This window comes from Desmodus rotundus, chromosome 9, assembly GCF_022682495.2.
Source record: "Desmodus rotundus isolate HL8 chromosome 9, HLdesRot8A.1, whole genome shotgun sequence".
Taxonomy (NCBI): domain Eukaryota; kingdom Metazoa; phylum Chordata; class Mammalia; order Chiroptera; family Phyllostomidae; genus Desmodus; species Desmodus rotundus.
Window position 1 is genome coordinate 70,463,417 of NC_071395.1, and position 13,313 is coordinate 70,476,729.

The 13,313-nt window shown below is 42.7% G+C and overlaps 1 protein-coding gene across 2 annotated transcripts in view; it reads left to right on the top strand.

Moving 5' to 3' along the window:
* Nucleotides 1-13,313, top strand: part of STX8 (syntaxin 8) — a 253,724-nt gene that overhangs the window by 206,174 nt on the left and 34,237 nt on the right. Inside the window, exon 8 of one of the 2 annotated variants that reach the window (XM_024564832.4) lies at nucleotides 4,144-4,804. The exons of the other annotated variant lie outside the window; for it this stretch is intronic. Within the exon in view, the coding sequence (XP_024420600.2) occupies nucleotides 4,144-4,307 (164 nt within the window). The 3' untranslated portion in view covers nucleotides 4,308-4,804. Of the gene's footprint in view, nucleotides 1-4,143; nucleotides 4,805-13,313 lie in introns of those variants that run through there. 2 annotated transcript variants of the gene reach the window in all.

The following is a 13,313-nucleotide window of genomic DNA, read 5'->3' on the forward strand; positions in this document are numbered from 1 at the left end:
ATGAAAGATACATATTTCCAATCTCATAATTCAGTGAGAAGCCCGTAATATAGGTAGAGCAAGACCCAGAATTATGGACACTTTTAGAGGTTTAGCATTTTGGTTAGAATGAACCTCAGAGTGGCTGGCTACCTGGCTTCACAGAAACTGGAAATTGGCAGATAATATGGGGAAGGGCATATGATAACTCATTCATTCTTTGTTCGTCAGAGAGTATTATGGTGCAAGGAGCTGCACTAGGAGCTGAGAAGAACACAGAAGTCCATCAGATAGATATCCTGCCACAAGAAGGAGAGAGAAATCTAAATCACTTTTTTTTTTGCATGCAGGAAAGCTTTATTAAGTTATGAAATTGTTATACTTCTTAAAAACTGCTGTGTGGAATACCCAAGCATTTTTAAGTGACTCAGGAAACTGACACATCTTCAGTAAACAAGTTACACTTTCAGAGTTTTTCAGCCTCCACCCTCAGTACTCAGCTATGGAATATTCACTTATCCTGTTTAGTATTTCTGTCTTGCTAAACAAGGAAAATAACGTAAAGACAAGGCAAAATGAGGCAAACGGGATAAGAATAATACAGGTAGAGTGTATGAGAGGTTCAAGTAGAGGGAGTAACTCCTTCCTGCAAGTGTGTGCGGACAGAGTAGGGGAAATAAAACAGGCCCGTTGAAAGGGAGGAGTTGGACAAGTGGAAGTGGTGAGAAGGGAGTGGTACTGGGGTGAGTTCCAGGTACAAGGAGAAATTCATCTCTGCTGGACCCAGAATTTCAAGATGCTCGCTAATATGTCATCATCAAGTAATTCCCTTTTCCTAGAACATTGCTTCTATCATTGGCTCAATTGAAGCACAGATTTCCTCTTATAGCACCTTGTTTCACTGAGGGTCTTTATTCTTCGATGACTTTAATATCTCACAACCATAAAAATACCGCTCCCTCTCCCCTTTTGCTCTCAGCACCCTGTTCTCCTGTCCTCCCCTCAGGGAAGTCATACTGTATTGTAGCAGCATCTCTCTCCCATTCTGCACATTGCCAGTACTGGTGGAGGGCCGAGGGTTGTGTTTTTTTTTATCCCCCACCCAAGGATATATAGTTTTCTCATTGCTCTTAGAGAGGAAGAGACAGAGAAAGAGGGAGGGAGGGAGGAAGGGAGGGAGGGAGGGAGAGAAACATTGATGTCAGAGAAGCATCGGTCGGTTGCTGTCTCGTATGCACCCTGACCATGACTGAACCCACGACCTTCCAGTTACAGGACTACACCCAACCAACTGAGCCGCACCAGTCAGGGTGAGAGTTTTGACTGGCTGCCTCACAACCCACTTCAGCCCCCTCCTTCCTTTCCTCCCTGAACTACAGAGACTGGAAAGTTAAAAGATACATTCCATGGACTCCTTGCCACAGGGAATCCCCGTGTGGCCCGGCTTCTGTCTTATAAGACTTGGAGGTAGAAGCGGCCACTATGAGGTGTGAGCCACACACGGGGAGATGACTTCTTCAGGTGGGATGGTGTTTGGGAGTGTCCAGTTCTTTGTGGGGGCCCAACAAAGAGTCTAGCCCTCATTCTTGTGGTGCCACCTGGCACGCGCACGTGCTAGGCAGCTGCAGCAGTGGTGCACAACTGTCCTCTGGGGTTGGCTCCACTGGTCCTGCTGTGTGTCCTCCAAGTCCGGTTTCCTGGTTGTCCTAAAGATTTTGTTAAGCTCCCAGTACCTTTAAAAAAAATTCCCCTTTGCCCAAACTAACAAGAGTGGAGTTGTCATCAACAACAGAAACCTCCACTGCTACGATATTTTGACAGTCCAGTCATCCCCCCATGTTTCCTGAGGGTTTGGGCACTCAGTTCAGTTACCTCTGTCGCCTGTCCCGGGCTGCCACGCTAAGGGAGGATGATCTGTCCAACACTAGGGTTTCATCACTCTCCATCTCCATGGCTACCTCCTGGAGTTTGTCTGTGTGGGACTGTATCACTTCTAAAGGTCCTCTTTGACCCCAACCACATATCATTCCACTTTCTCACTCTGCTCTGACCTGCATTTTACCCTGAGAGTGACTGTCTCCTAACCCATCTCTATTCCCTCACATACTAGTCCAGCTTTCTTTCCCTGTAAGCCCCAACCCAATGGGTATTCATTTCAACTACACGCCCACCAGCACGCAGGTTCTTCAACATGGACCTACCTGTGCATTTACTGGCTCCAGTGATAACCCTTAACATGCGTGTGCTCAGATAGCACCTCCTGCTCCCACAGAGTGATGAGAATATAATAGTACATGTACCAGGCATTGTTCAAAGCATTTTAATATATTAACTCATTGAACCCTCCCAACATTCCAGTGAGACAGGGACATTTAATGTGCACATTTGACAGATGAAGAAACTGAAGCACAGAAAGGCTAAGCGGTTTGCCCAAGGTCACACAGCTAGTAAATGTCTGAGCTGTGATTCACACTGTCCATGTTCTTAATTACTGTACTTTATTTTCATTCTCTTTGTCTATTTTAAAAGATGCCAAGATATGTGCATCTTTACATAGATATTAAAAACATTTTTTTCCTTTTAACCATAAGTATGATTAATATCTCACTGTTACTATCTCAGATTGTGGTTTCGAAAAGCAGCACTCCATTAATATATCTGCCATTTTTTAATGAGAAAATTTCCTTTTTATCTCCCATGTTATTTCCTTGCTGTACATTCTGATTTGATTCCCAATTCTGTTGGCGAAATATAGTGTTATGCCATTGATGATAAATGTACTTAGGCAACTACTGCATATCTAGGGTGATGGATTTTCTGTATCACCCTACAAATATCAATTCTGTTGCACCCAGTGAAGCATGCTTTCCTAAATGAAGCAAGCAATTTGCGGTATCAGCTGGTACTTTTCCCTCCACTGCCTTCTAAGTCTAGTGTGGTGTTAGACTTGGAGTTCCAAAATCAGACAGTGTAGACCTGAACCCCATCTCAAGACTGAGACCTTGGGCAAGCTCCTAACCTCTTACACTTCAGGTATTTCATCTATAACTATAGGGTAGCTAAGCTGAATAGGAACAGATCAACGTGGACGACCACCACCCCTAACCTCCAAACACACCCCACTCCAAAAGGTTAATCCCATATCACACTTCCCTCCCAAAACAAGCACATACCCATTGTACACACAGAGAAGAGCTTCAAGAATTTCAGTAAATTATAGAGTGCACTGAAGTTTTCATATTGAAACAGAGGAACAGGTTACCTTGTACCCCGAAATGCCAATCTGCCCTTCAAAAGAAAGGAGAGTCACTCCTCTGTAGTCTGTTGTTCTTTCCCTGAAGCCCCCTCCCACACACACCCCCAGCCTCCTTGCTCCTCACCCTACTGGCCTTGGCTCAGGCAAAATCTCTCCACTTGTCTGCTTTATCAAACAGGTGGGAGGAAGCCTAAGTTCCTGGGAGTCGGGGACTATTCCTTATATGAAGCAGAAGTACTTCACTCCATTGAATTAAGGTTTTCAATCTTGACTTAAAGAGTTGGTAATTCCTTGACTATTTCCAAGAGTAGTGACAAGTGAGTGCCTCCCTGCCTTGGAGTGTCTCCGGTCCCACAGTTCTCCTCACCAGAAACATGTGCTTGTTTATACCAGCTGTTGGCCGTCGTTCAGTCGCTGGGCCAGGAAGTCCACATTAACACTCACAGGCACCTCCCTGACTCTCTTATTCAGGGGTTGGTTATCAGAGCTCCTGGCTGGTTGGGTGGTTTCTCCCTCTTGCCAGAAAATAAAGATTCATTTTCTGTCTCCCGGTCATGGTTACATTTATTTTCATTACTTTTCCGTATATATTTTTCTGAAACATTATTTCAGGCAGTTCATCCACTCGACTAATAATAGTCAACTTGATCATTGACTAATGTGTGCGCTAAGAAGTACTTCTTACAGAGAAGATACGTTTTGTTGCTGTAAACTTGCACACAGCTATTAATCAAATATGAAATGGTTTGTCTCGATGCAGTTTTTGAATACAAGGAAGTCAGTAAGACTGTATTTTCCTACAGTAATCATTTTATTGGCTTTTGTGTTTGTACTTCTACTACATTAGAAAAAATTATAAATCTTACAAGTCTGATAACCTCCCCCCTTTTCTTTAATTTGTTTCATAGATGGTGAATCTCACCCATCAAAACTAAAGAACCCACTGGTTGAAAAGTTTAATGAAAATGCGGCAGAGTTGGAGTATTTGGTGCTTCCACAGAGGGTTCTTCATTGTAGCTTGTCCAGGAGTCAGAGTGAATGTGTGCCATCAGGCCGGGACTTCAGGGGATGAATTTCCCAGGGTCTAATCATTTCATAAGGCCTCTGAGTGTGACTTTTTCCCCAATAATCTACTTATCTCAGTAATTTACCCCTCCTACTGCATTGCAAGGAAAATGAGTCTCCCAGGTTGTTTGCATGATAAGTAGCTGGGAATTGTGTGAGCCTTTCAAGAAGCAGCCCCGAGTTAATTGTAGCAGCCTGAGCTAATGGTTTCCCATGTTGGTTGGCAGGTTAAGTGAAGAGGAGGGCTTGAACACAGCCTTTATCACAAGTATCACGCATTTGAAAAGCTGAAATCTTAAAAATGTTTGCTTCATCCTGTGCAATATAAATGGGTGAGAAAAATGTCCTAGAGACAGGACTAGCAGCTTTGCAAATAGTGCTGGATTTGGCGACCTGAAGGAGTTGGGGGAATTTTTGTTTCTGTTTTTCCAGTGGATCACGCTAATTTGTCCCACCCCCCTTTTTTTTAGTTGTCAGAATTAAAGAATAAGCTGCTCATTGCAAACAAACAAGTAGAAAAAAATCACTTAGGAAAAAATAAAACATACTTCCTATAATTTTCTGGTTGTATTTTTCTTAGGTTCATTTCACATTTATCCTTGAAGTTTTTAGTATTAAACACATCAACTTAGCAAGTAGAAAATGGGTTTTCTCTTTAGGGAAAAGTCATTAGAATACAGTTTACTTTGAAAGGAGGGGACAAGGCTGTTCTGCACTGTGTCTTGAGAGGTTGAGAGGTTGACATACAATCTTGTATAGAATTGAAGGTCTGGAAATGTGAGGAGATGGAACGAAAATTGGGTTGAAACAGATACTGTGTTCCCCACATCACCTAACTACTAGGTAAAGCTCAGAGAGTTTAGAGGGAGGAGAGCATTCCTGTTGGAAAGAAGGCTGTGGAAAAAGGAACCAGAAACACCTGCTCTCCTCTGTCTGGTCATCCTCTCTGCGTGTCAGTGCCTGCCCATCTCTCTCAGCTCAAACACCACTTCCGCCAGGAAGCCCTTTCTTGTCCTCAAACTAGACACTTGTACCCTCTTACATCTTGCTTTTATAACACTTGCACAGTTGTAATTTCACATTCTGTAGTATGATCAAATTATTATCTTTCTCGCCCTGGCTGGTGTGGCTCAGTGGATTGAGTGCTGGCCTGCGAACCAAAGGGTCACTGGTTCAATTTCCAGTCAGGGCACATGCCTGGGTTGTGGGCCAGGTCCCCAGTAGGAAGCGCTCAAGAGGCAACCATACATTGATGTTTCTCTCCTCTTTCTCCTTCAGTCTCTCTCTAAAAACAAATAAATAAAATTAAAAAATTATTATCTCTTTCTCCTCACAGAGTTTAACCCCCCATGAGTATGTAAGGATCTTGTCTGTTTTTTAGACACCATTATAATCTCAGTGTCTAAGTTCTCAACCAGTATTTGCCGAACAAATGACTGGATAGATGAGAGTACAGTTGTTCAAAGTATTTCTGGCGAAGGATATTAGGGTGAGTTCATGGTTAACTTACGGCTATGCAGAATGGATTTAAGAGGCTTGTTAAAAGGAAGACAGAGGAAGAAAAATTGTTAACCTAGAAAGTGTAGTAAAGGTACAGGGGAGCAAACGCTTGTGCGGGTGTGTGAAATATTCTAGAAATAAACTGGCCTTGGGGTATAGAAATGATAAAAGAATGAATTTTGAGTGGCTTTTCTAAGAAACAGATGACTGAACTTATCAGCCAGGTTTCCACCGTAAAATAGACGGCATTCTCAGCTGGGTCCGTGGCAGAAGGGTATGCAGGGAGGGGGGAACCAACGAGAGATATGGGGCACACAGGACTAGCGATAGTGGCAAATGATTACTCATGCTACCCCCCTTCCCAAAGGAGCAAACGGTGTTCCTGAAGCTCAGTAAGAGCTAGAGCAGCAGGCGTGCTTGTGGGGGGGGGGCGTGGAGTGGAGGGCACACAGCGCCGCAGGAACAGGAGAAATACTCCAGCCTGTCTCTCTCCTGAACTCTGATCGCCAGCCAGTGCCTCCATTTGCCAAATCCAACAGAAAGGCAGAAGGCAGGAGAGCCCACAAAAAAACAGAGGGCAGAGAAGAGCAGAGGAAGGATGCAGGGGCAAATGGAAGATTATCAGCCCAATGAGAGAATTTAGATTCATGTTTTTTAAATTTATTTTGTTGGTAGTGGTAAAAGTCTTTGTAAGTATATAAATTACATATTGTAGTAATGTTGATTATTTAAGATTGTGGTGAATGAGTTGTTTTAATGGTCAGTTTTTCCAAATTCCTGCAATTTTACTTTTCAACTTTTCTATTTACTGTTTATGTTGATTTTTAACCACCACCACCATGAACAGGGTATGCCCTGAGAAATTTTACTTCTGCCTTTTTGACTCTTTCCTTTCCACATACAGGTAGCCACTTTTATCGGTCTCTCATGTCTCCTCCTAGTGTTTCTTCTCTGCAGATACAACGAAATATGAAAAATATGTGTATGTGTGACCATATGTGTGTCGTATGTTACACCCCATCCCCCCTTAGGAAAGGTAGCATATTACATATGTATAATATGTATCATATGTGTATATCTCCTGCATCTCGCACATTCATTGTTTTCTACGCATGTAGGTATATTTGCAGGATAAACCGACAGACGTAGACGTTTTGATAAATTTGGCCAGACTGCCCTTTGCAGCGCCTGTGCGGTTTGGCGCTCCCAGTGGTGCTGTGTGTGAGCGTTTCCCCACAGCCTCACTAGAAGGGTGTGTTGCTCAGCTTTTGGAAGTTTGCCAATCTGATAGATGAAAAATATTTCACTGTATTAGGTGAACCACATGAAATTGCAAATTATGTAGGTCAGAAATGGTAGACCATCAGTAATTTCATATGGTTCAACCTCATAGCTTTGTTTTGTATTTTATAAGTGAAACAGAATACATTTTTAATTTTTTTTTAAGATTTTGTTTATTTATTCTTAGAGAGAGGAGAAGGTAGGAGAAGGAGAGGGAGAGGAACATCGACGTGTGAGAGAAACATCAGTGGGTTGCCTCTCACACTCACCCTGTGTGTGGACTGGGCCCGCAGCTCAGGCAGGAGCCCTGACCGGGAACTGGGCTGGTGCTTTGTGGGACGATGCACACAACCCCCGGAGCTACTCCGGCCAGGGCACTCTCAATGTATTTGAATGACTGTATTTCTTTTTGTTCTGAACAGTATATTGATGTTCTTGGTGCATTTTCTATTGCTGGCCTTTGTCCTATTAGTTTTATGGAGCCCTTTATACATTAGGGAAAAGAATCTTTTGTGATAAGTTTAAAATATTTTTTCCTTATTTGTATTTTGACTTTGCTTATGATGAAATTTTTTCATATAACCTGCATATAAGTGGACCCATGCAGGTCCAATCCATGTTGTTCAAGGGACAGATGCTCCAGTACGGTTGCTACAGTAGCTTATTCAGCACCGTGCCTGTGCGTGTGTACATCATATGCACATAAAAACACCAACATTAGCAAATGGCAGAACTAGGGCTATTTCATTTTCCCAGTGTTGCTCATCTGCATTTTATTCAGTGAGTGTATTATTTTTTTCAAACATATATTAATTCTACATGTAAAAGAAGGTATTTTAAAGAAATGTCACCTGATTTATATATATATTTTGAGCCAAAAAGTTAAAATAAATTGTTAGGACTTAAAATTAATCTTCCAAATTAACATATGGTCATAGTTACAACCATAATCAGGAATAAGGATGGACTTATTAAGTAAATGGTATTGGAACGACTGAGTAGCTCTCAGTCAAAAGAAAAAGCTGGGTGGGTCTATACCTCATCCAGGATAAACTCCTGAAGGGTCAAAATTTTAAATGCAGCAAACAAAACCATTAGAAGTCTAGGAAAAATCCACAGAAGCGTTTCTTTATGTCCTTGGAGTAGAGATGACCTTACCATTGCTCAAAATCTTGGTATCATACAAGATTGACCATTACAATTATATAAAAATTAGAAACTCTTCAGAAAAAGGGAGGTCTCTTCTCCAGTGGGTTATTTCTTTTCTTTCTTTAAGGCAAGTGTATTAAGGTTTAATTTACACAGTAAAATTCAACATATTTATGCGACCAGTTCTATGACTATTGACAAATTCAATTGTGTAACCACCATCACAGTCAAAATATCGCATATCCCCACCACCCCAAATAGTTCCCTTACACTCTTTGGTGGTCAGTTTCTTCCCTCCCTCCTCCCCCACTCTCCACCCAGTCCCTGGTAATCCCTGATCTGAAGTCTGTCCCTAATGGTTTTGCCTTTTCATGGGGCCATTGCCTTTTCTTGGCCAACTCTCTCCCTCTGTCTTGTCTCTCCCCCATGCTGTGCGGACCCTCACCCCTGTGGTCAGAGCTGGGCCAGCGCATACCACGCCACATGTCAGGAGGAGGAAAAGAGCGTTAACATGCATCGCTGATATTCTCAGACCTGGATGTGGGACATGCCGCACCTGCTTGCTGTCCACTGGTGAGAATTTAGCTCCGTGCTCCCCTGGCTGAGAGATGTACTCCACTGCTGTTGAAGAAAGGGAAAGGGAGTCCTGATGGATGCATCTAGTGATCGCTCCTGCAGCCTGGCCACCAGCATAGCCACAGCCATCTTTTCCACACGAGAACACATCCCCTTCCCAAGAGAGAAACCCCAAACCCTGCCCAATGACTAAATCCCACTCAAAGGCCAGGGTTTCTGAGTGATAGAAAGTCTTCTCCAACAGGTCCTGAGGTGGCTCCCTGTGGTCTAGTGACCTCGAAACTGCACAAGCTATTTGTGTCTCTCCTTCCCATCTCCTCCCCAGGGCTGTGATTTCCTTCACAAGTTATGGGACTTCCATTCATCATGCCAGGCCCCACCTTCAAGTTCTGTCTCTGTACACAGTTTTCGTTGGCTTTCTGACTCCCAACTGGATTCACACTGTCCTCCCCACTTTAAAAGCAGCTACTCTGGGGCTGCCTGAAGGTATGACAGTACACCCGATCTCTGCCACTGGGCTGAACCTCTGTCCTCGGCTCCCAGGGAGGCCACCCAGAAGGCTGTGGACACCCACCGTCTCACCTTCCACCACTTGAGGGGCAGCCGGGGTTAGCCTCTCCAACCCTGGAAGGCCCCAGTTTTATGGACATTGTGCTTCCGTCTCTTCAGTAAACTGGCCAATTTTTGCATGAGCTTGCCTAAAGTTAACAAGTTATGAAGAAGCATTTATTTCTTTACCACACATACATTATCTCTAAATGTATTATGTTATTATAGTAATTTTAATAAAAAACTGGGAAGCAATTTCCTACCACCTAATTTTTAGGGTTAAGTTGTAGGAGTGTGAATAAATTCCGTAAAAAGCAGCCCAGAAAAACCAAGCACGTAAAGAAACATCATTAACAGCACAAAAGCAGTATTGCCAGCACTGCAGGTCTGCGCAGAGGGCACAGGGAGCGGACAAGGCCACATCAGTGCACTGTGGGCTTGGGAGAGGACGAGAGGGCCTGGTACTGAGCACATCTTTTTGTTTAGAGATTACTATTAACTGGGCCGAATGACACCTTAAAACATGAGGAATACAAATGTAACAGCCCGTGGTCAGCAAAAGCCAGGGTAGCTTCTAGAGGAGGGTAACCATTCAGTGCATTTCAATACATGTAAATAATAGATGTATTAATAAATATCAGAGCTGCCTATTTAAAAAGACTAGTCAAGTAGATGTCAAGTATAATGGCAAAAAGAAGAAAAAGAAGCACGTATCTTCCCCCAAATGCTCTAGCTCTAAACAGCTTTATAGGCCAATTTTTTCAAACTTCCCTGGAAAAATAATTTCCATGTTATGTAAACTGTTGTTCAGAATATAGGGGGAAAGAAAGTCTTCCTGTTTCACTTTATAAAGGTAGAATAACTCTGATATCAAAACCCAACAAAGAATGTATATTCACAAATCTGTAGTCCATATGAGTATAATTATCCTAAAGAGAAAAATCATAAATAAAACACTAGCAATTCAGTACTCTTTTAAGAGAATAAAGCACTGTGCCCAAGTCCAATCAATCTCAAGAATGAGAAGAGGGGTTCATATTAGGAAATATATTAACATAATTCTTCACACTAATAAATGGGGGGAAAGCCATATAATTACCTTGATAGACACTAAAAAGGCATTTAATAAAACCGAGTGTCTGTTCTTAGTTTTTCAAAAAAAGAAAGCACCTGTTCAAAGCATTAAAGGGCGCTTCATAGTTGTGCCACATAATAAACGCCACAAGCTAAATGCTTCCACTTTGCTTGATGGTAAAAAGTGAGATCTGATCAGGGAGAAAATTAACTTGGAAGATCTAGCCTCCAGAGTATGGAAATTAAAAAAGAGAAATCAAAATTATTATCATGTGTATATATTTACAGTCTTCTACCTGGAAAAATTCCAGAGAATCAACGGAAAAAGTAAAAGGAAAGCCAAGTCCTTTGCCAGTTATAAAATGAACATACTAAATTGTTTTCTCATATAGTGCCCGTAATCAGTTAGAAAATGTCACAAAAACAGAGAAGAGATCATATTAACAATAGCTACAGAAACTCTATAAGAAGTAGGGCCTATGAATAAAACTATAAAACATCACAAGGTTCAAAACCCAGCCCTAGGAGAGGCAAAGTAAAGGAGGGGGGAAGTTGACCATAACTGTAGTGGAGGCCTTCAGAACTCCCAAGGAAGAACTACAGGAGCCGGCACAGCTTCCAAAGCTCCCAGGACTCTTCCCATTAGAATTGCAGGGTTCAGCTGTTCCATGCAATAAACAACTCTACCCTAAGGGCTTGCCATTCGAAAGTATGATCATCATAGATTTACATATTCAGGACAACAGTTTTATGGCATGTGAGGAAGGGGTACTTGTTTCTAGTTCACACAAACACACCATTTGGGTTGGTGGTGGGGCTGCACCCCATCTGTTATACCTGCTTTAGCTTTATTCTTGCCTGCTCTGCACACTGGCTCTCTCCTCATGGCCGCTTGCAGCCCCACACTCAACTCCTTCCTCCGTGGAAAGGGTCCTTCCATACAACGATTAGGAAAGTCATAGGGAGGTTTCTTTCTGGGCTGGCTGGGGTCTCACATCCGTCCCTGAAACATGGGCTTTAGTGTTTGGCTCAGCCATCGGTCAAGGGTACAGGCCAGCTATTCCATCATCAGCGTGGTGTGCAGGGTGACAGTTGATTGGCAGGAGAAATTATATTTACAGAGAGAAGATTTGAATAAATGTAGGGGTATGCCGTATTCAAAGACAGGCTGGCTTACATTGTGGAGATACAGATTTTCCCCTAAGTTAATACATAAATTTCATACCATCTGATTTAGAGTTCTGAAGGGAGTTTGGGGCGTACCGGACATGATTCTAAAGTTCATCGGCAACAACAGACATAGGTAGTGGGCTAGGAAAATTCTGTCCAATGTAGGGGGACCACCTTAATTTATATATCTTCACCTCAGTGTTTTATCATCTATCCTAGCTTTAAATATGACTCAGTGTTGACACCTAATTTTTAAAGCTTTTCTTGCTGTGTAGTTTTACATATATTTTGTAAGAACCTGACCTTGTATAAAATTTTCGATGATGCTGGAGCTGATGTAAGCAAGAGAGCATGTACTGCCTGCCCTAGCCAAAGGAAGAATAAAGAGATGGAGAAGTGTCAGTTAAAAAGTGTTTGCATGGGAAGTAAGTGCAGGTCGGAAAAGTGGCATTTGTCATTTTGTTCTGTGTTTGCGAATGGCACTCTTCTTGGGAAAGTAAACCCATGGCTGACAGGGAAAGTGAATGTGCGATGCATGGAAATGCCTTTGTAAACATGTGTCCTGTCTAGTTTCTGTGGCTTTTGAAACAATTGGGGAATTTTCAACTCGGAATTTGTAAAAATAGGCAAGATAAATGTTTATCTTGTGTGATTTATGTTCATACCCTGCCTAAGTTCAAAGATCTCGATTAGATAACCATTTAAAGTTCTCTTCCTCTCCAAGAGTTGGAAAAGTTCATTGATTGAGGCAAACCCAAGATGAAAGAAAGGGAGTTTACATTACATTCAGAATAACAAAGAACTCGAAAGGATTGCTTCTAAAAAGAGAAGTAACCCTGGTCCACTGACTGGAAGCAAGAAATAATGGGATCACTGCTAAGTAGCACAAGAATGAATACAGAAACAGGCAGTCAGTCCCCCTCCTCGTCCCACATAGTTGGGTGTTGTAGCTAAAATTCAGTTCCTCGGTTTGCTTTATAAATGATATGCAGATATGGTAAGATTTAGCATTCTGTGTGGCATGTGTTTGGAATTAATCACGTAAGCACGTTTGCACCAGCTGAAGCTGGAACTCACAAACCTGTGGAAAACTACGGAGACATGAATCCAGGAGAAAAGGTCACGGTGCCTGTGCTCAAATGCCTGTTGGAGAAAGCGTATCCTGGTCACCAGTGCCATCTGAAATCCAAGAGCATATGTGAACCCAAGATGGCCCTCAGACCAGGAGCCCCTTAGGCCAAAGGGAAATGACCTTCTCCAGCTAATGGAGAGTGAATGGGAGAGACAGAGCTCACAAAACACCGACAAGAGAAAAACCAGGTGGTAAGGTTAGCCCATCTGGCTAATTGGTCACAGACTGTAAATTCCCCTCAAGCATCTTTCTTTTAAGCCACATCTGCCCTTGCTCCTTAGAAGAACCTGGATCTTCTGAGGAGTTGCAGAGGACTGTTTGCAAGGAAGAATGCCACTCAGGTTTGGCTGGGGGGGGGGGGGGGGGTTGTTTTAAGTTGAACAACAGAAGTACATCTGTGATTTGGAAGAGGGTAAAAACAAGGCAACACTGGGACAGGGTGAGGAAGATGTTGGAAAGTCACTTAGGAAAACCTTGACTAGTTGCTCCATCAGCCTGTTCACTGCCAGACACCCTCTGGTGCCTGTGGGTCCCAGGGCTGGCCCTGGGCAAAAATCTGGAGATCAGGAAGTTCTTCTTGTG